At 42.6% G+C, this 20943-nt stretch overlaps 1 protein-coding gene across 6 annotated transcripts in view; it reads left to right on the top strand.

Annotated features, from left to right (window-relative positions):
* The window catches only part of ltbp1 (latent transforming growth factor beta binding protein 1), a 463174-nt gene that overhangs the window by 244204 nt on the left and 198027 nt on the right, over positions 1-20943 (top strand). For 4 of the 6 annotated variants that reach the window (XM_063055533.1, XM_063055535.1, XM_063055537.1 and 1 more), the window contains 2 exons: positions 6972-7094; positions 13244-13408. In XM_063055533.1, coding sequence (XP_062911603.1) covers positions 6972-7094; positions 13244-13408 — 288 coding nt within the window. The remainder of the gene's footprint in view (positions 1-6971; positions 7095-13243; positions 13409-20943) is intronic. The other 2 variants (XM_063055536.1, XM_063055534.1) reach the window with 1 other exon arrangement.

Here is a 20943-nt window from a genome sequence, read left to right as displayed (position 1 = left end):
ATACACAGAAGTCAAAATTCTGACTTTCTTAACTTCCAATGAATGAATTTTACATGGCAAGTCAGTCTTCCTGGAACAGCGGTTCCCATCCTTTTTTAAATGCCATGGACTAATACCATTAGATTAGATTATGAGGACACGCAGTCCTCTTTTATTGTCATTTAGTAATGCATGCATTAAGAAGTGATAGTGTTTTTCCAGAATGATATCATGGAAGCACATGACAAACCAACATAAAAACTGACAAAAACCACATAATTATAACATATAGTTACAACAGTGCAAAGCAATACCGTAATTTGATAAGAACAGGCCATGGCACAGTAAAAGTCTCAGAGTCTCTCGGAAGTCCCATCATCTCACACAGACGGTAAACCTCTAGTGCTGCCAACTTGCCGATGCAGCATCCTGGAAGCATCCGACTACAGTCCGGCCCCGGGTCCGTCCGAAAACTCCGAGTCTCTGACCAGCTCTCCGACACTGTACCATCTCTGCCGAGCGCTTTGACCCTGGCCTCGGCAATAGGCAAAGCCGAGGATTTGGGGCCTTCGTTTCCGGAGATTCTCGTTCGCACAATAGCAGCAGCAGCGAAGCAGACATTTCAGGAGTTACTCTAGGTGTTCCTCCGTGCTTCTCAAAGCATCCGTGGGCCCGACCCCAAGTGCTACATCCAATAAAAGTTGCTAGTGTTCAGCTATTTGGCTGAATGCTTTGGGATTGGGAATTGAAGAATTTAACTGTGGGAAATATTTCTTATACAGTGACCATTTAGTCCATCCAAATGTCATCTGAGAGCAAAATCATCAGTTCCAGCCACCCTGTTTCCTCCCCCTGTAAGCGGTTCTCTGGTTCAGCACTTGGACTTCAGTCTTTGTGTGATCTTGAGAAATGAGCTGGTTGAAGCTTCGTCTAGAGGTAGGCAAACACCAGACCCATGTTTAGAATTCGCCGTGAAAGCTACAGGTAAGGACACCTTAAGAATGTATCATTTATATATGTTTGGCTTTTGACAGCTGCTGAGGTAAACATAGCAGCTGAGAGATGTTTATTAACAAAATACAGTTCTCGACACAGTGGAACATGTGGTCGGGTAAAATGAGGCAAAAGAATTGTAGATGCTCAAAGTTTGAAAACTCTCAGTTAGGAGCTGGAGTAGGGCCAAGGATAACACACACAATATGCTGGAGGAACTCAGCAATCCAAGCAACATCTATAGAAAAGAGTAAGCAGTCAATGTGTCAGGCCAAGACCCTCCATCAGATCCTGAAACATCGACTGTTTACTCTTTTCCATAGATGCTGCCTGAACTGCTGAGCTCCTCCAGCAACTTGTAGGAGTTGATTTGGATTTCCAGCATCTGCAAATTTTCTCATGTTTTGAGATTAAATTTAGGCATATCAGTGCTATTTTGTACATTAAAGTTTGAGTATAACCATGATAATGTAATCATTGTGTAATTTTTCTTTGAACTGCATTCCCTAAGGGCTCGATCAAACTTTGTGCTGCCTCCTTTTGATTGAACCACTCTGAGACTCAAACCTTAACTCTGACTATTTGTGCTCAAGTATTTTGTGCTGGCCTTCAAATCACATGAAGTGACCACAGACACACAGTATATTAATCAACTTAAATTATTAAACTGTTAGATGATTGGTTCAGAGCTACATTCAATGGAAATTTCACTATTTTTAAAATGTGAGTGAACCTAGGAATTCTTGTTACCATAAATCCAAAGACTTCCAGAATTTAAAATTCTGAATTAAAGTCAGGATGAAGGTCTGCAAAATGTGGTTATCAATGCTGGTTTTGAAAATTTTTGCTTTTTATCGAAGTTCATCTGAACTACAAAATGTCTGCTATGTTCTTTTCAAAATCTAAAATGGCACCTACCATTCATGACCTATTTTATAGCCTATTATTGAATAGTTACTTGAAAAGATAGCTAATTATCACAGTAGTTAGACTACTTTATCTGATTATCGTATGCCAAAGCATACTGAATGATAATGAGGCCTCTGTAGGTCAAGGTCGACCATGGATGTGGCATTCTGGCTGTCTAGATGTGCAAGCAGAGGTAGTACAGTACATTATGGAGAGCAAGCTGTTGCCCATGTAGCAAGCTTCTTCTCTCCACACACCTGATGAGCCCAAAGGAATGGCAGAGACCGATACAGTTTAGCACTAGCGGCATTACAGGAGTCGCCTGTCAGCACTGAACTCAATGTAGGATTGCCTCTCCCAAAACCTTCCTCATAAGTGGGAATGGCCACAGGCGGTGGAGGTTTGAGATCAGCGCTTTCCTTCTCCTGGATGAGCTGCCAGCCATGGCTGATGAGCCCCATCTGCCCGAAGTGACTGGTTTTAAGGTGCCAGTAACCTACCTTTGCCCCTTCTCCTGTCAGTAGAACATAGAAAACATAGAAAATAGGTGCAGGAGTAGGTCATTCGGCCCTTCAAGCCTGCACCGCCATTTATTATGATCATGGCTGATCATCCAACTCAGAACCCTGCACCAGCCTTCCCTCCATACCCGCTGATCCCCGTAGCCACAAGGGTCATATCTAACTCCCTCTTAAATATAGCCAATGAACCGGCCTCAACTGTTTCCTGTGGCAGAGAATTCCACAGATTCACCACTCCCTGTGTGAAGAAGTTTTTCCTCAGCTCGGTCCTAAAAGGCTTCCCCTTTATCCTCAAACTGTGACCCCTCGTTCTGGACTTCCCCAACATCGGGAACAACCTTCCTGCATCTAGCCTGTCCAATCCCTTCAGGATTTTATATGTTTCAATCAGATCCCCCCTCAATCTTCTAAATTCCAACGAGTACAAGCTTAGTTCATCCAGTCTTTCTTCATATGAAAGTCCTGCCATCCCAGGAATCAATCTGGTGAACCTTCTTTGTACTCCCTCTATGGCAAGAATGTCTTTCCTCAGATTAGGGGACCAAAACTGCACACAATACTCCAGGTGTGGTCTCACCAAGGCCTTGTACAACTGCAGTAGTACCTCCCTGCTCCTGTACTCGAATCCTCTCGCTATAAATGCCAGCATACCATTCGCCTTTTTCACCGCCTGCTGTACCTGCATGCCCACTTTCAATGACTGGTGTATAATGACGCCCAGGTCTCGTTGCACCTCCCCTTTCCTAATCGGCCACCATTCAGATAATAATCTGTTTTCCTATTTTTGCCACCAAAGTGGATAACTTCACATTTATCCACATTAAATTGCATCTGCCATGAATTTGCCCACTCACCCAACCTATCCAAGTCACCCTGCATCCTCTTAGCATCCTCCTCACAGCTAACACTGCCGCCCAGCTTCGTGTCATCCGCAAACTTGGAGATGCTGCATTTAATTCCCTCATCCAAGTCATTAATATATATTGTAAACAACTGGGGTCCCAGCACTGAGCCTTGCGGTACCCCACTAGTCACTGCCTGCCATTCTGAAAAGGTCTCATTTATTCCCACTCTTTGCTTCCTGTCTGCTAACCAATTCTCTATCCACATCAATACCTTACCCCCAATACCGTGTGCTTTAAGTTTGCACACTAATCTCCTGTGTGGAACCTTGTCAAAAGCCTTTTGAAAATCCAAATATACCACATCCACTGGTTCTCCCCTATCCACTCTACTAGCTACATCCTCAAAAAATTCTATGAGATTCGTCAGACATGATTTTCCTTTCACAAATCCATGCTGACTTTGTCCGATGATTTCACCGCTTTCCAAATGTGCTGTTATCACATCTTTGATAACTGACTCTAGCATTTTCCCCACCACTGAAGTCAGGCTAACCGGTCTATAATTCCCCGGTTTCTCTCTCACTCCTTTTTTAAAAAGTGGGGTTACATTAGCCACTCTCCAATCCTCAGGAACTAGTCCAGAATCTAACGAGTTTTGAAAAATTATCACTAATGCATCCACTATTTCTTGGGGTACTTCCTTAAGTACTCTGGGATGCAGACCATCTGGCCCTGGGGATTTATCTGCCTTTAATCCCTTCAATTTACCTAACACCACTTCCCTACTAACATGTATTTCGCTCAGTTCCTCCATCTCACTGGACCCTCTGTCCCCTACCATTTCTGGAAGATTATTTATGTCCCCCTTAGTGAAGACAGAACCAAAGTAATTATTCAATTGGTCTGCCATGTCCTTGCTCCCCATAATCAATTCACCTGTTTCTGTCTGTAGGGGACCTACATTTGTCTTTACCAGCCTTTTCCTTTTTACATATCTATAAAAGCTTTTACAGTCAGTTTTTATGTTCCCTGCCAGTTTTCTCTCATAATCTTTTTTCCCCTTCCTAATTAAGCCCTTTGTCCTCCTCTGCTGAACTCTGAATTTCTCCCAGTCCTCAGGTGAGCCACTTTTTCTCGCTAATTTGTATGCTTCTTCTTTGAAATTGACACTATCCCTAATTTCTCTTGTCAGCCACGGGTGCACTACCTTCCTTGATTTATTCTTTTGCCAAACTGGGATGAACAATTGTTGTAGTTCATCCATGCGATCTTTAAATGCTTGCCATTGCATATCCACTGTCAATCCTTTAAGTGTCATTTGCCAGTCTATCTTAGCTAATTCACGTCTCATACCTTCAAAGTTACCCCTCTTTAAGTTCAGAACCTTTATTTCTGAATTAACTATGTCACTCTCCATCTTAATGAAGAATTCCACCATATTATGGTCACTCTTACCCAAGGGGCCTCTCACGACAAGATTGCTAATTAACCCTTCCTCATTGCTCAAAACCCAGTCTAGAATAGCCTGCTCTCTAGTTGGTTCCTCGACATGTTGGTTCAAAAAACCATCCCGCATACATTCCAAGAAATCCTCTTCCTCAGCACCTTTACCAATTTGGTTCACCCAATCTACATGTAGATTGAAGTCACCCATTATAACTGCTGTTCCTTTATTGCACACATTTCTAATTTCCTGTTTAATATCATCCCCGACCTCACTACTACTGTTAGGTGGCCTGTACACAACTCCCACCAGCGTTTTCTGCCCCTTAGTGTTATGCAGCTCTACCCATATTGATTCCACATCTTCCCGGCTTATGTCCTTCCTTTCTATTGCGTTAATCTCCTCTTTAACCAGCAACGCCACCCCAACTCCCCTTCCTTCATGTCTATCCCTCCTGAATATTGAATATCCCTGAATGTTGAGCTCCCATCCTTGGTCACCCTGGAGCCATGTCTCTGTGATCCCAACTATATCATAATCATTAATAACAATCTGCACTTTCAATTCATCCACCTTGTTATGAATAGAAACAAGTAGAAACTATTCTGTCGGGCATGACAGCTACGCCACACGTGAAGGCCAGGAGCTGGACTTGGTTGTCAGAGGCTATTTGAGGTGCATACCTTTGGGAGTATTTAATGAGTAGTGGGAACTTATCGCCACTACCAGCTGCAACAACCTCATGGAACCATGGATGATCGTGGAAGAACATGTAACGTAGAAACATTACAGCACGGTATTGGCCCTTCGGCCCACAATGTTGTACAGATCTTTTAACCTACTCTAGATCAATGTAACTGTACATAGCCTTCCATTTTCTATCATCGATGTGCCTATCTAAGAGGTTCTTAATTACCCCTAATGTATCTGTCTCTACCACCTGATGTAAAGCACAAGAAAATTCTCATCTTGCTGCAAACTTTGGTGCCATTATGCTAAAATCTAATTCTGCTACCACTTAGAATTGCTTCCCACAGGCCCTTAATTCGAAGAGCTGATATTATTAGCTGTCCACATTTTGGAGCCCAGCAGTGATTGAGACGGATGCATTTAAATGAAATCAACTTCAAAATTTGTGATATCTGTCACAATAGTGGCAGTGCATTGCAATCAGCCCTAACCCCGAAATGCCCCTTTAGAACATAGACCTCTACAGCACATTATAGGCCCTTCGGCCCACAGTGTTGTGCAGACCATGTAACCTACTCTGGAAACTGCCAGAATTTCCCTACCGCGTAGCCCTCTATTTTTCTAAGCTCCATGTACCTATCTTAGAGTCTCTTAAAAGACACTATTGTATCTGCCTCCACCACCATCGCTGGCAGTGCATTCCATGCACCCACCACTCTCTGTGTGAAAAACTAACCTCTGACATCCCCCTTGTACCTACTTCCAAGTATCTTAAAACTGTGCCCTCTCGTGTTAGCCATTTTAGTCCTGGGGAAGTGTCTCTGGCTATCCACACGATCAATGCCTCTCGTCATTTTATACATTCTATCAAGTCACCTCTCATCCTCTGTCGCTCCAAGAAGGCAGAGATGAGCAAAATATTGCTTGTTGATGATGCACTAACTGATCCTAGCAGTTTTTAAATGATGTCCAGAGACAGATAAAAACGATCAGAATTGAAATCAATAATTTAAAAATACTGTATAGGCATCTGTTAGTCTCGTGAGACCATGGATTTGTGCCTTGGAAGGTTTCCAGGACGCAGGCCTGGGTGAGATTGTATGGAAGACCGGCAGTTGCCCATGCTGCAAGTTTCCCCTCTCCACGCCACCAACGTTGTCCAAGGGAAGGGCATTAGGACCCATACAGCTTGACACCGGTGTCGTTGCAGAGCAATGTGTGGTTAAGTGCCTTGCTCAAGGATACAACACGCTGCCTCAGCCAAGGCTTGAACTAGCGACCTTTAGATCACTCGACGAACACCTTAACCGCTTGGCCACTTGCCAACACAATTGTTTTTTTTAATATAGTGAAGTTAACCGAACCATAGAAATGGACAATTGAAAACATTTCAATAAAGCAATATAATTTTGGACTCATAAATGTTGTACTGTACAGAAATAGGAACTTTGACCCACCATGTTCATGCCATTTACTGTACCTGTCTACATTCATTCCATTTCACTGTATTAGCCCACAGTTTTGATGTCATTTTAGCGGCATCACTGCTTATCCTGGATGCCTGACTTCTGGACTCTTTATTGTTTGTAGATATCAATGAATGCCAGCTCCAAGGTGTGTGTCTGCATGGAGAATGTCTGAATACCCAGGGCAGCTACAGCTGCACGTGCAAACATGGCTTTGTTCCTGGTTCTTCGCAGACTGCCTGTGTTCGTAAGTACTCGTTACCCAGACTACCAGTCGTCCTGAGTTCCTTGAACTGAACTGTACTGTCCTTATTGAGCTTGGGTTGGAGTGATTCTTAAAAGGTTACCTGTTTCTCACCCCTCACCAAAAGATTATGATCCATTCATGAGTGACGAAAGTGCAGAAATTCATTGGACATCTTTGAAGCGAACAGTTTGGTGGGTGTTGTTTGGTTTTCGTGAGGAAGGAAGAGATTCAAGTTGGGCAGGGTTAAAGGAGAATGTTATTGGGTCACAAGCTGTCAGCAACATGAATTGTGGGGCTGTGTTTACACAGCCATCCCTCATCTTGAACAAGATAAATTTTATACCATCCCTATTATTATAACGGCCTTCCAGAGCACTGTTCTACACTTCCTGTCCCATTTATGCCTGTTCAAAAGAAAAGAAAATCTATACACTATCACAGATTGTGAAGGCATAGACAAAATAAAACTTGATTTACCTCACTTTGTCCTAAACATTTGGTTAAAAAAGAAGTTAACTATGGTATATCACTGAACTACACCCTGGAGCTTATGGTTCATGAGGAGGCTCCTTTGCTAATTGTTTTCATGCTGTTCAGCTCCTCGCCCTGATCCATGCAGGTTATGGCATATTCAGGTATGCTTCAAACATGATGAAGGTTTTTCCCAGCTCTCATCACTCTGAGAAAAAAATCTTCCCTCAACTTCTTTCAAATCCTTTACATCTATTCCCCCTTTTTGCATTAGATCTTGCATTTAATTGAAAATAGTCCTTTTTGTTCATCGATCCCAGTCTTCTCAATTCTCTATACCTTGACTAAACCTTTTCTTAGCCTCTTCTGTGGCGAAGAAAGTGGCTTCAGTCAAATAGATCTTAGCACATCAAGAATGGAATCTATAGTTGGAAAAGTCCTTGTATTGTATTTCCTCTATGTAATTTCCAGTGCCACCACTATAAATACCACTATATAATCCTTCCTATAAATTGGTGAACACTACTCCAGTTTTACATTGTTCTAGCATGACCTTCTGAGTCTCATATCATGTGTCCTGGCACTGAAAGAAAGTATTTCAAATACTTTCTTGACTACTTCAACTCCCTGTCCTGCTTTGGTCAGAGGTCTGCGGATAGACAAGATTCCCTTGTTCCCGTACACTTCTTAACATTCTACCATTTACATGCATTCCCATGACTTGTATTTCTCTACTCAATAGCATTACCTTCTTCTCTGGATTGCTTTACTGGCCAACTCACCAGTCTATTGTTACCTTCTTATGTATAGCCACCAGACAACCAATAATTGTATTATTTCTAAATTCACTCTGTTTCATAGAATCAAACGATTAGGGAATTGCTTAGCGTAGAAAGTGGCCATTTTGTCCATGGAGCCGATAACCACGTCAGTCGCATGTTCTTTCCTATATTCGTGCTTTCATTTTTCTCGCTGAACTAACCATTTTGTTTTTTCAAAACTGCAGTCAGAATCCGGTTTATTCTCACTGTTTTACGTGATGTGTATTTACTGTTTGTAACAGCAATGTAGTACAGTCATAAAATTATTATAAATTGCAAAATAAATAAACAGTGCAATAAAAAAGGAATGGTTGATGGACCATCCAGAAATCTGATGGTGGAGGAGAAAAAGTACACACATACACACACATATATTCACATTTTTTAAAATTCTGTATTGCATTGTATTGCTGTCACAAAGACAAGTTTCACGTCACTTGCGGTGATATTAAATCCGATTCTGGTTCTGATCGCTCAGTGAAGTAGAGAGATTGGTTGTGATGGAGCTGGAGCTGGCTGAGCTTACAATCTCTGCAACTTCATGCGGTCTTTTGCATTACCAGGCTGTAATGCAGCCAGTCAGGATGCTTTCCATTGTGTAGCGATAGAAATTTTCATTAGTCTTTGGTTATATACTAAATTTCCTTAAACTTCCAACAAAGTAGAGCTGCTAGCATGCCTCTTTATGATTGTATCAATGTGTTAGGCCCAGGATAGACCCTCTGAGATATTGAAATCCAGGAACTTGAAGCTACTCACCCTTTCTGTTCCCCGATGAGGGGGATGTGCATTCTCCAGAATTTCTTTACCTGAAGTCCACAATCAAGCCTTTGGTCTTACTAACTTTGAGTGCACGGTGTTGCAATACCACTCAAGATCTCACTCCTGTATGGCTCCTTATCACCATCTGCTTACATCCCCATTAAGGCAACAAAGCCATGATTGTGATATTCTTTCTTAGATTTTTTTTCCCTCAAAGTCCCTCCTGGTTCTTTTACCAGTTACCTTCTACCTGGTGCAAAGTCCTTTCAAGAACAGAATTAATTTCATTTTCCAAGTTCTTCTGAGGTAGATGCAGGCTGAGTTAATGTAGTCTTCAGTTTATTTCATCTCCTGCATCGTTCTGTGGCCTGTCATGTCTTTGTCCTCTCTGCTATTTGATCAGCACACCAAATCATTCCCTGCGAACCTGAAAATCTGCCTGTCTCCAGCATGAATGCACACAACATCTAAGGGATCACTGTCTGAGGCAGAGAATGAAGGAATATCACCTCATCTCAGTCTCAGACGGCTGACCCCTAATTCTGAGACTAGATCCCCTATTTCTGGGTTTTCCACCCTTTGGAAACTACTGCTTACTTTTCATTTTGTCTCCAAAGAACAATCCTTTCATTCCATGAATCAGTCTTGTAGATCTTTGCTGCACTGTCTCCAGGCAGATGGTGCAAGGGATCTTTGGTAAGGTGGCGGTGTGCTCGATCACAGTAAACATATAGTCACATAAAAAATGTACGGGGTCAAGCAAAGGTACTATTGGCTTTTTTAAACATTTTTTATGATCGTACAAAACTGCTGGACATTAAAAACTTCAAGTACTACTGGTCTACCCCATCAGTAAGTTACTTCTTGATGGAGAAACTGGAGGAGCAGGACTTGGTGCAAACCATGTGGCTGCCTGCTCCAGAAAGGCTTCAGAGACAATGTGTAAAGGTGGTTTGAAGTCTAACAACGAGTGATTGTGCTAGTCATTTTTCCTGTGAATGCATGACCTTTTTGGATATTGGTAATGTGGAAAGCTGCAAGGCCAATTCACTGGTAGGATTGACAACGGGGAATCTGTGTGGCCCCAGGTGTAGCACGGACAAGACCTTATGCCGCAGTGTGACCCATTTGCAGCCGGTCAGATTCTGTGCCTAGAGGCAATGTGGTGTGGCATCCATGATGGTGTCTGTGCTGCCCTCCAGTGTTCACTTGGTGGAAGACAAGCTTGATTGAGTTTGTCTGCAGGCTTGCTCTTGCCAACAATATTCATGGACTCAGGGACTTGGGCTCTCCACTTTTTAGTGTGACTATATGTTTACTGCTGTCTTTTTGTACTATATGTGCTTTGTGCTGTGTATGACTGTTGGTACTGTGTTTTGTACCTTGGCCCCGGAACAATGCTGTTTCATTTCACTGTATTCCTGGGTATTCTGGTATGGTTGAATGATAGTTAAACTTGAATTTGAAGTTGAAGCCCATATGCAATACTCCAAACGAGTTCTCGTTCAAAGATCTGTAAAATCTCCGCAAGGAACTTATACCCCAGAATCTTTTCAATAAATTTCAATGAGCAATATGCCTTGCTAAATTTTTCACTGTCAATATATGTATTTATATTTTTCTTACTGATTTCTCATTCATTAACAAATACATTCTTATAGCTGATGATCTGTGAGAAAATAGCAGGACGTGCACTTTACTCTTCCCATTTAGTCAATGCGTTTCAGATCTGTATGATTAGTGGAAGCAAGGGAAGATGAGTTTCTTCTCCTTGCACTCTTCCGCCTTCATATATTCTTGCTGCTTAAGCATTTTGAGGAAGATTGTAATTTTTGCCAGAGGAATGTGGGCATAAATCTGTGACCTTCAGAGCTTCCAAGGTCCAGAAGTTTCATATTGTATTGCTGTCCACCACACAATGTCATTAATGTTCAAGAGTGGAACGTAATTTAAAACACTGGTATTATAATTCAGGTGTTGGATTATGATTATAACTCAATTATGAAATGCTGTCACTCTGTAAAAGAAGCAGGCTATGAGTTGAAAATAAGTTCTACATTTTAACAATTGCACGTATAAAATTCCACTATCTCTTTAAAAAAAAGGTAAGTGGTAACCTTTCTTTCTATGGGTGATGGTAAAAGCACACTGTTGTTTCTGATGATTTAACACCAATCCTTGGCTTGAGCAATGTCATTGCAAATTCTTCCCAGTGCCAGTCATGTGGACTGCGGTTTCTGTTGACCATTTGCACTTACCATATCGCCACAATTTTTTTTTATTTTGGAGGTACAGCATGGTAGCAGGCCCTTTCGGCCCATCAGGCCTGTGCTGCCCATCTACACCCATGTGACCAACTAACCTACTAACCCATACACCTTTGGAAACCAGAGCTCCCCAAGGAAGCATACACAGACACCAGGAGAATGTGCAAACAGCGGGAATTGAACTCAGGTCGCTGGCATCAGCCTAACAACTGTGCTACTGTGGAATCAAACTGCTGAGTAATCCTCTCCAAGGGCTGAAGCAAAAAAGAAAATTACAAAAATTTCTCCTCCTCATTCTAAAAAAAAACGAGGACAACTAGACATGATCAGAATGAATTGACTGGTTTCAAAATAAGTTCTGAGGCGAATTTCATTTGCTGCTTCTGCTGAAAGGCAGTTCCTCAGAATGCTTGTCATGGTGGTTGAGATGCTAGATGAACGGTCCTCAGTTAAAGATCTGAAAATCAGAATTCAAGTTCCCTTTAACATAATTCAAATTCAGTTAATTTAAAGAGTAAACTTCTTCATGAAATTATTGGATAATTGTGCGGGAAAAAATCCCCTTTGGCCCTTTAATGTCTTTTAGGAAAGGAAAGGAAACCAATACTTGAGCTACTCCCCTTCTGAAATGGCCAAGTGAGTCACTCAGTTTAAGACTCTGAAGGAGATGGAATAAATGTAGCCCTGGGTAACATTACTCACTCTTATGGAGAACATTGACCTTTTAACCATTCCTAATCCACACCGCTGCTGTTCATTTGATAGAGACGTAGAGTGAACCATTCTGAACGTCATACAACAAGAATCAATGGCTTGCCAATCCATATTCTAAATAATTCCACATAATTATTTCCACTTGGCAACGTTTAGGAGGCGATTGAATGCTTAGCTCCTCAGGCCTGGTTGACCGGACGTGGGTACTTCTTGTCCACTGTTTGAAGAAGTGGGAGTGGGATGTGCAAAAGGTCACAGTAGTTATGACAGCTTGAGCTATCTCTCGGACCATGCTTGGTAATCCTCATGAATGTTGAATGGTCCCAGTTGTATTTGACAAAGTAGGATTAAACCCACATATTAGACTCTACATTAACTCGGCCTAAAGGAGTCTGTTTGAAAAGAAAGAATGACAATCTAACAGAACATAAATACTCTACATCTGCAGTTTGTCTAATACAATTATAACTAACCAAACACAGATTGAAATGAAGAATAAAATTGTCCCAATTGCCTGCAAGATTGAATGAAATGGATTGGTTTGCAAGCATGCCAAAGACATTTCAATAATGTGGCCTCATAAACAGTGCTCTGTTTTGTTTTCTTTACATATTTGATTCCTTTTTGTTTAGAGCATAACAGCTGATTTGTATGCTGCTCTTCAATGCTTAAGCTACTGCTTTCGAATGCAGGTGGATATGAAGCGAAGTCATGGCTTGTACATTTCTGTTTGGGGCACGCAACTTTTCACTGAGCTTAACACTTTATGTATTTGTTGGATGGCTGTCACTGTATGCTTCAGTCCTGGGGGCTGTAGTCTGGTGCAAGAGATTCTCCAAATCTCTCTGTGCCAGTATGCACACACAGATACACAAATGCGCACACACACACACGCACACACACATATGCACACGCACACACACACACACACACACGCACACACACACACACACACACACACACACACACACATAGTTGTGCCTTAATGTTTGTTGTTTTTCTTTTTAGCTTGTGTGCTGTTCTGTCCTGTTAGCTGGTGATGGAATTTCTGCAGTTTTATTTTTCTCTTAGATCATTTCTGGCAACCTCCCTCCCTTTTCTATTTCTGCTGCAGCCGAAAATCTTTTAATTGAAGAGAAAGGGCCGTGCTATCGATTTGTCAGTGCAGGAAAGCAGTGCATGCACCCTCTGTCTGTGCAGCTCAGCAAGCAGATGTGCTGTTGCAGCGTTGGCAAGGCCTGGGGCACAATCTGTGAGAAATGTCCCATTCTGGGAACAGGTAAGGCCAGAAGAACACAGTGTGTAACTTTCTATTTTGCATCACAGATACTGCTATTTTGTCCTCCTTCGCTGGCACCTTTTTTTTTAAAAGCTATGTTGCTTGTGTACTCTGTTGTAGTCAAATTATTACGGAACATTAGAGCTGCGCATCTGCTACAGATGAAATTCTGATGCCTTGTTTGCTTGTTCTGCAGTTCTCTCTAAAGTGACATTTCAAGCCAATGATATAAATGTGCTCAAAACTGAGGCAGGCATTTTTCAAAACATCTGCTTTACTTGAAAAAGAGCACTGTCAAAGGGCTTTATTTCTCAGACTCTGTGAAAGTACTCACGTACATTACCTTGGACGCGTTGGAATAGAGTTTCTGCCCTTGTGAAAGTATTACTTTTTTGTTTCATGGAGTACATTTGCATACAGAGATTAATAGGTTATCTTGACATAAATGGAATTGAGGAATATAAGGCAAATACATTTGAGATGTGAGACCAACTATAACCTTACTGACACCAGAGCAGGTTGAATGGCCTACTTCTGCTTTTCCTTAGGTTCTTGTTTTTCGAAGCCTCCCTCATAGGTTGCAATACGTCCTGTGGTATGCAGATGTTACTGTGAATCAGTTATTTTCAATTGCACATACGATACGAAGGCTGGAATTATTCATTTTTAAAAAAAATTTAAAGTTCCTTCCAATGCTTTTTCCCCAACAGAATGTCACCTCTTTATGTTCCTTCCAATTGTCTCAGTTTCCCAGCTTCCCTGATTGAGTGGCCAGTACCTGTGATGGATAATCAAGTGACAGAGTACAAGGAGCCCAGACCTTCCGTGCCTTCACCATAGAAAAGAAACACAGGAAGAAATAAAATTAAATGTTTAGTGATCATAACCCAACATTAACATTCATATTTTATCTGTCATGCTGAAGCAAATAGGGTAATTATTTTTCTCCAGACTATTTCCGGAGACTGAAGTGAGGTGGGGATGGGTGGTGGGTGTATAGAAACAACATTTGATGGAACAGATTTTCCAGTCAGTCCAGTAGTACAGGTGACATTGGTGAAATCTAAACGGGTTTTTAAGGCGATCAGCCTATCAAATGGCAGAGCAGGTTCTAGGATTTGTATGGTCTACAATTGCTTCTGTTGGTTTTGCAAGTTTGCAGGGATTGTCCCTGCAGACAATGGCTCACCTTGCATTCCCTTGTTCCACTGGACTTTACGAAGGTCTGAGAGCCCTCAAGTGATGCAGGCTTATGCTGTTAGAGAGACTGGGAATTCGGGGTAACAGGCTGAGCTGCTGCCGGCACTGCCCATCATGAATGGACACAGGTGGGGTCAGAGCTTGGACTGTTTCCATTGCTAAATTTGGCACCTATTTATAATCATTGTGCCTTTATAGAGAGACACAGAATGGAAAGGGAATCAGAATTGGTTTATTATTGTCACATCTACCAAGGTACAATGGTAGGCTTGTCTTTCATATTGTTCGTACAGATCAGATCATGACACAGTGCATTAAGTAGTACAAGGTGAAACAATAACAGAATGTAGAATGAAGTGCAACAGCCACAGAGAGAGTGCAGTGCAGGTAAACAACTATACCAAGCTCATACCAGGGTAGATTATGAAGTCAAGAGTCCATCTGATCAAAATAGGGAACTATTCAATAATCTTATAGTGTAAGGGTAGGGGCTGTCCTTGAGTCTGGGAGTACTTTCTTCCAGGCTTTTCTATTTTCTGCACAATGAGAGAGATGAGAGGAGAGATTTGGCCCACCACATTTGTCCTGACCATAAAGCACCAATCTCCACAAATCTCATTTTGTATTTTTTATGCAACACACATCAAAGTTGCTGGTGAACGCAGCAGGCCAGGCAGCATCTGTAGGAAGAGGTGCAGTCGACGTTTCAGGCCGAGACCCTTCGTCAGGACTAACTGAAGGAAGAGTGAGTAAGGGATTTGAAAGCTGGAGGGGGAGGGGGAGATCCAAAATGATAGGAGAAGACAGGAGGGGGAGGGATGGAGCCAAGAGCTGGACAGGTGATTGGCAAAAGGGGATACGAGAGGATCATGGGACAGGAGGTCCAGGAAGAAAGACAAGGGGGGGGCCCCCAGAGGATGGGCAAGAGGTATATTCAGAGGGACAGAGGGAGAAAAAGGAGAGTGAGAGAAAGAATGTGTGTATAAAAATAAGTAACAGATGGGGTACGAGGGGGAGGTGGGGCCTTAGCGGAAGTTAGAGAAGTCGATGTTCATGCCATCAGGTTGGAGGCTACCCAGACGGAATATAAGGTGTTGTTCCTCCAACCTGAGTGTGGCTTCATCTTTACAGTAGAGGAGGCCGTGGATAGACATGTCAGAATGGGAATGGGATGTGGAATTAAAACGTGTGGCCACTGGGAGATCCTGCTTTCTCTGGCGAACAGAGCGTAGATGTTCAGCAAAGCAGTCTCCCAGTCTGCGTCGGGTCTCGCCAATATATAAAAGGCCACATCGGGAGCACCGGACGCAGTATATCACCCCAGTCGACTCACAGGTGAAGTGTCGCCTCACCTGGAAGGACTGTTTGGGGCCCTGAATGGTGGTAAGGGAGGAAGTGTAAGGGCATGTGTAGCACTTGTTCCGCTTACACAGATAAGTGCCAGGAGGGAGATCAGTGGGGAGGGATGGGGGGGACGAATGGACAAGGGAGTTGCGTAGGGAGCGATCCCTGCGGAATGCAGAGGGGGGGAGGGAAAGATGTGCTTAGTGGTGGGATCCCGTTGGAGGTGGCGGAAGTTACGGAAAATAATATGTTGGACCCGGAGGCTGGTGGGGTGGTAGGTGAGGACTAGGGGAACCCTATTTCTAGTGGGGTGGCGGGAGGATGGAGTGAGAGCAGATGTACGTGAAATGGGGGAGATGCGTTTAAGAGCAGAGTTGATAGTGGAGGAAGGGAAGCCCCTTTCTTTAAAAAAGGAAGACATCTCCCTCGTCCTAGAATGAAAAGCCTCATCCTGAGAGCAGATGCGGCAGAGACGGAGGAATTGCGAGAAGGGGATGGTGTTTTTGCAAGAGACAGGGTGAGAAGAGGAATAGTCCAGATAGCTGTGAGAGTCAGTAGGCTTATAGTAGACATCAGTGGATAAGCTGTCTCCAGAGACAGAGACAGAAAGATCTAGAAAGGGGAGGGATGTGTCGGAAATGGACCAGGTAAACTTGAGGGCAGGGTGAAAGTTGGAGGCAAAGTTAATAAAGTCAACGAGTTCTGCATGCGTGCAGGAAGCAGTGCCAAAGCAGTCGTCGATGTAGCGAAGGAAAAGTGGGGGACAGATACCAGAATAGGCACGGAACATAGATTGTTCCACAAAGCCAACAAAAAGGCAGGCATAGCTAGGACCCATACGGGTGCCCATAGCTACACCTTTAGTTTGGAGGAAGTGGGAGGAGCCAAAGGAGAAATTATTAAGAGTAAGGACTAATTCCGCTAGACGGAGCAGAGTGGTGGTAGAGGGGAACTGATTAGGTCTGATTTTGATTTTGTATTTTGTATTGAACTGATTTTGTATTTTTTATATTTAACTTTTTTTTTTCTGGATTGCCTGGGGTAAACTTGGCATCTTCTCCTGTGCACAGTGCAGCCATGCATGTCAGTGGTTATACGCTGCAGTTCGTTACAGCATTACAAAACATATGTTTCTGATGGGAAGTACTAGGCTCTTAATAAAAATCATTAGTCTAATAATTTGCAGGTGAAACCATCATCTATACGCTCTGCCATGTTCAGACCGGCTTGAAACGATGCTGATAGCTTGAGTCTTTTGATTATATTTCACCCTTTGCATTTAGACCATAAGACAAAGGAGTAGAAGTAGGCCATTCGGCCCATTGAGTCTGCTCCACCATTTTATCATGAGCTGATCCATTCTCCTATTTAGTCCCACTCCCCCGCCTTCTCACCATAACCTTTGATGCCCTGGCTACTCAGATACCTATCAATCTCTGCCTTAAATACAACTAATGACTTGGCCTCCACTGCTGCCCGTGGCAACAAATTCCATAGATTCACCACCCTCGGACTAAAAAAATTTCTTCGCATTTCTGTTCTGAATGGGCGCCCTTCAATCCTTAAATCGTGCCCTCTCGAACTAGACTCGCCCATCATGGGAAACAACTTTGCCACATCCACTCTGTCCATGCCTTTTAACATTCGAAATGTTTCTATGAGGTCTCCCCTCATTCTTCTAAACTCCAAGGAATACAGTCCAAGAGTGGACAAACGCTCCTCATATGTTAACCCTCTCATTCCTGGAATCATTCTAGTGAATCTTCTCTGTACCCTCTCCAACGTCAGCACATTCTTTCTTAAATAAGGAGACCAAAACTGCCCGCAGTACTCCGTGAGGTCTCACCAGCGCCTTATAGAGCCTTATTTAACCTCACTGTTCCTCTGTCTTACAAAGGTTGTTCAGAAATGAGAGAAAGAAAAGAATCACAACTCTCGCAGAACGAAAGGAAGGGAAATATTCTGTATTTAAGCACTATCAGATGCCGAAAATGTGAAGTTAAAACAGTAAATGCTGAATATGTACAGCAACAAGGTCAGGCAGCAACAGGGTGGAATGATAACATTTCAGATGAATGACCATTCAGTAGGATTGAGAAAAGTTAGAGAAAGGCAGGCTTAAAAATGCAGCAAAAATGGGGATGTTGGGGTGGGAATAACAGAGTGCAAGGTGGAGACTTTAAATAACAGAAGAGGAGATCTCGCAAGATAACGGAGGCTTGGAAGAAGTGAAGAATGCAAAACAATAAACTGAAATGACTAGGGATTTTGAGTGAAAGTATAGAATTAAATTACTGGAGATTTAATTAGTTGAAATGGTTGAAATCCTTATTGAGTTTGAAAGTCTTCAATGTGCCCAGCCAAAAGATGAGGTACTGCTCCTTGAGCTTTGCTGGACACTTGGCAGAGGTCAAAGGCACAGAGGTCATAGCACAGCATATAAGCAGGTCCTCACTTTATGGTGATGCAGACTTCTGCCTTTAGAAACCCTGGGCATTCGGAGAAGCAGGCTGAGAATTACAGGATATAGCTGCTGTCAGCAGTTCCTATAACAGAGTGGTATAAATGGGGTTGGAGCTTGGACGGTTTCCATGGTGAACTTTGCAACCGCCCACATACTGTGCAGTGATTTTTGCATTTAAACATTTTATCATTAGCATACACAAAGGGCAGAAAGACTGACAGAGCACAGAATATAGAGTTACAGAGAAAATAATGTTGTGTACTGTAACCCTGTAGCACATTGCCAGAACTGCTGGAATTGGTCACTATAGATCAGGGGTTCCCAACCTGGGGCCCCATGGACCCCTCGGTTAATAGTTGGAGTCTGTGGCATATAAAAGCTTGAGAACCCCTGCTATAGATCCATCCTAGTGGATTGGAGAGGCAATGGTGCATAAGAAAGGAAGAACTGTAGGGAATTTGCTGTTGATGTTGGTAACAACTTGTAGAAAGGTGCAAGATCTGACACAGTTGGCATTACCAATAGTGCAGGTGATTTTGGAAAAAAGCATTCATGGAAATGGTTTCTATATAACAGATACATTGTAGTTCAGGGGTTGCAAACCTTTGGTCCATGGGCCCCTTGGTTAATGGCATAAAACAGGTTGGGAATCCCTGCTGTAGTTGCTCGCTGACAGTATAAAGACCTCCAGAAAAGGGCAGCCCAGAATATTGACTGCGGCACTTGAGGCTGACTAAACATAGGAACAGGTTGGGGGTGTGGTGTGAGGGAGGGGAAGGGGTAGAAGGAGGAGGGGGAAAGGGATGAAGAAGCACAATTGAAGGGGTTTCATTAACTAGAGGATACTAGAACTTCAATTCTGGGTCATATTGTTAGTCCCACATGGTGTGATGGTTAGGCATGAGGAACATCATGAACTAACTCAAATCTGGAAATTACTGGGGAGGATCCAGCCGTTGTAGTCTATACTGAGATCAGCAACATTGGTTTGAGTAGCTGGTGCCAGGATCTCAAAGAATGATAATCTCTACTTTATTACTCAAGCTACATAGAAAAGACGAGAGGTGACAATTGAATGTTGGAATGCGTGCGAGAGGAGTTTCTAACTCATGGGTACTGGGCTAGTTTGGAACTGTACAACTGAGGTATGTTATCCCCCAAATGGATGCGATGAGGGTCCCAGCAGTAAGGCAAATGGCTGTAAGCTAATAGATAGAATGTTGGGCTCTGATGAAAATATTTTATTCATTATGGTCCTGAAATAAATTAAAACAGATGTCTTATTGAATGATTTTAACTTAATGTAAATTGTGTTAACTAAACCAACTCATGCTTGAAAAGTGGTGATTTTCTTATGCGTTCCAGATAGATTTCTGAAATATGTCCCAGAATTAACAAGAGAGGTGTAATCAATTAAACTTACTCAGTCTAACATGCATGAATACTTATCCAATTATAATGTGATTGAGTTCAATGTAGTGTTTGTAAACAAGAAATGTATAATGCTGCTGAGGTTCTAGGTTTGAGTAATACTGAGAGTGAGGGAAGGCAACGAGGCAGTGACAATCAATGGTAAATTGGACAAATACTCTCCACTGATAGGAAAAAGCCCAGGCCATTGGGAGATTTTCAGGAAAATACATCATTGTGAATCAGAAACAGATTATGCCCTTAAGGGGGGGTCGGAGCTTTATTAACCAAATCAGATGTCACGGACAAAGGAGGCAATAAAAAACTAAAAGAAAATCCATGCAGATACAAATGCTGCATCAGATCCTTGTAACTGGAAGAGATTTGGATGTATCTACCTAAAATTGTGTGAGATTTTAGAAATGTGTAACCAAAATTTAGCATTTTGTTAGCCAAAAAAAAAACAAACAAACTGCTGGAGCAGCTCCATAGGCTGAGCAACATCCATGGGGTGAGAGTGGTCAGCAAAATAGAAAGCAGATGTTGAATGTTCCTGTCCTTTCAATATGGTGAGATTTCTTGATTAGTTCAACAGAGCTTAAGATAGTCATATGTTACTGGGAGAAGCTAATCTGCCACCTTATGAAGAGGTATTTATCTATCTGTCTATATATCTGTTTACTTAGAGACACAGTGTAGAATAGGCACTTTCCAGCCCTTTGAACCATGCCACCCAGCAACCCTTCCAATTTAACCCTAACCTAATCACGGGACTTTTTACAATGACCAACTAACTTACTAACCGGTACGTCTTTGGACTGTGGGAGGAAACTGGAGCACTGGGGGAAAACCCGTGCATTCCACAGGGAGGATGTACAGTGACATAGGAATTGAACTCTGAACTCCGAGCTGTGATTGCGTTGTGCTAACCGCCCCGCTACCGTGGTGCCCCTGGATGTGAAGTAGTATCATCAAAGAGGGGAAGGGTGATGCCGTGCTCTGCCATGGCTACTGTAGTACTTGTCGCACTGTGTCTCTGTAGTGGGTAGATGGTGAGAAAGTACACGGGAAGGTCAAGGTCCACCTAATATCCAACGGTCAGCCACTAACAGGGTTT

Source organism: Mobula hypostoma, chromosome 8, assembly GCF_963921235.1.
Source record: "Mobula hypostoma chromosome 8, sMobHyp1.1, whole genome shotgun sequence".
NCBI lineage: Eukaryota > Metazoa > Chordata > Chondrichthyes > Myliobatiformes > Myliobatidae > Mobula > Mobula hypostoma.
Note: the sequence above shows the minus strand (reverse complement) of the source record. Positions and strands in the feature narration are given on the sequence as shown.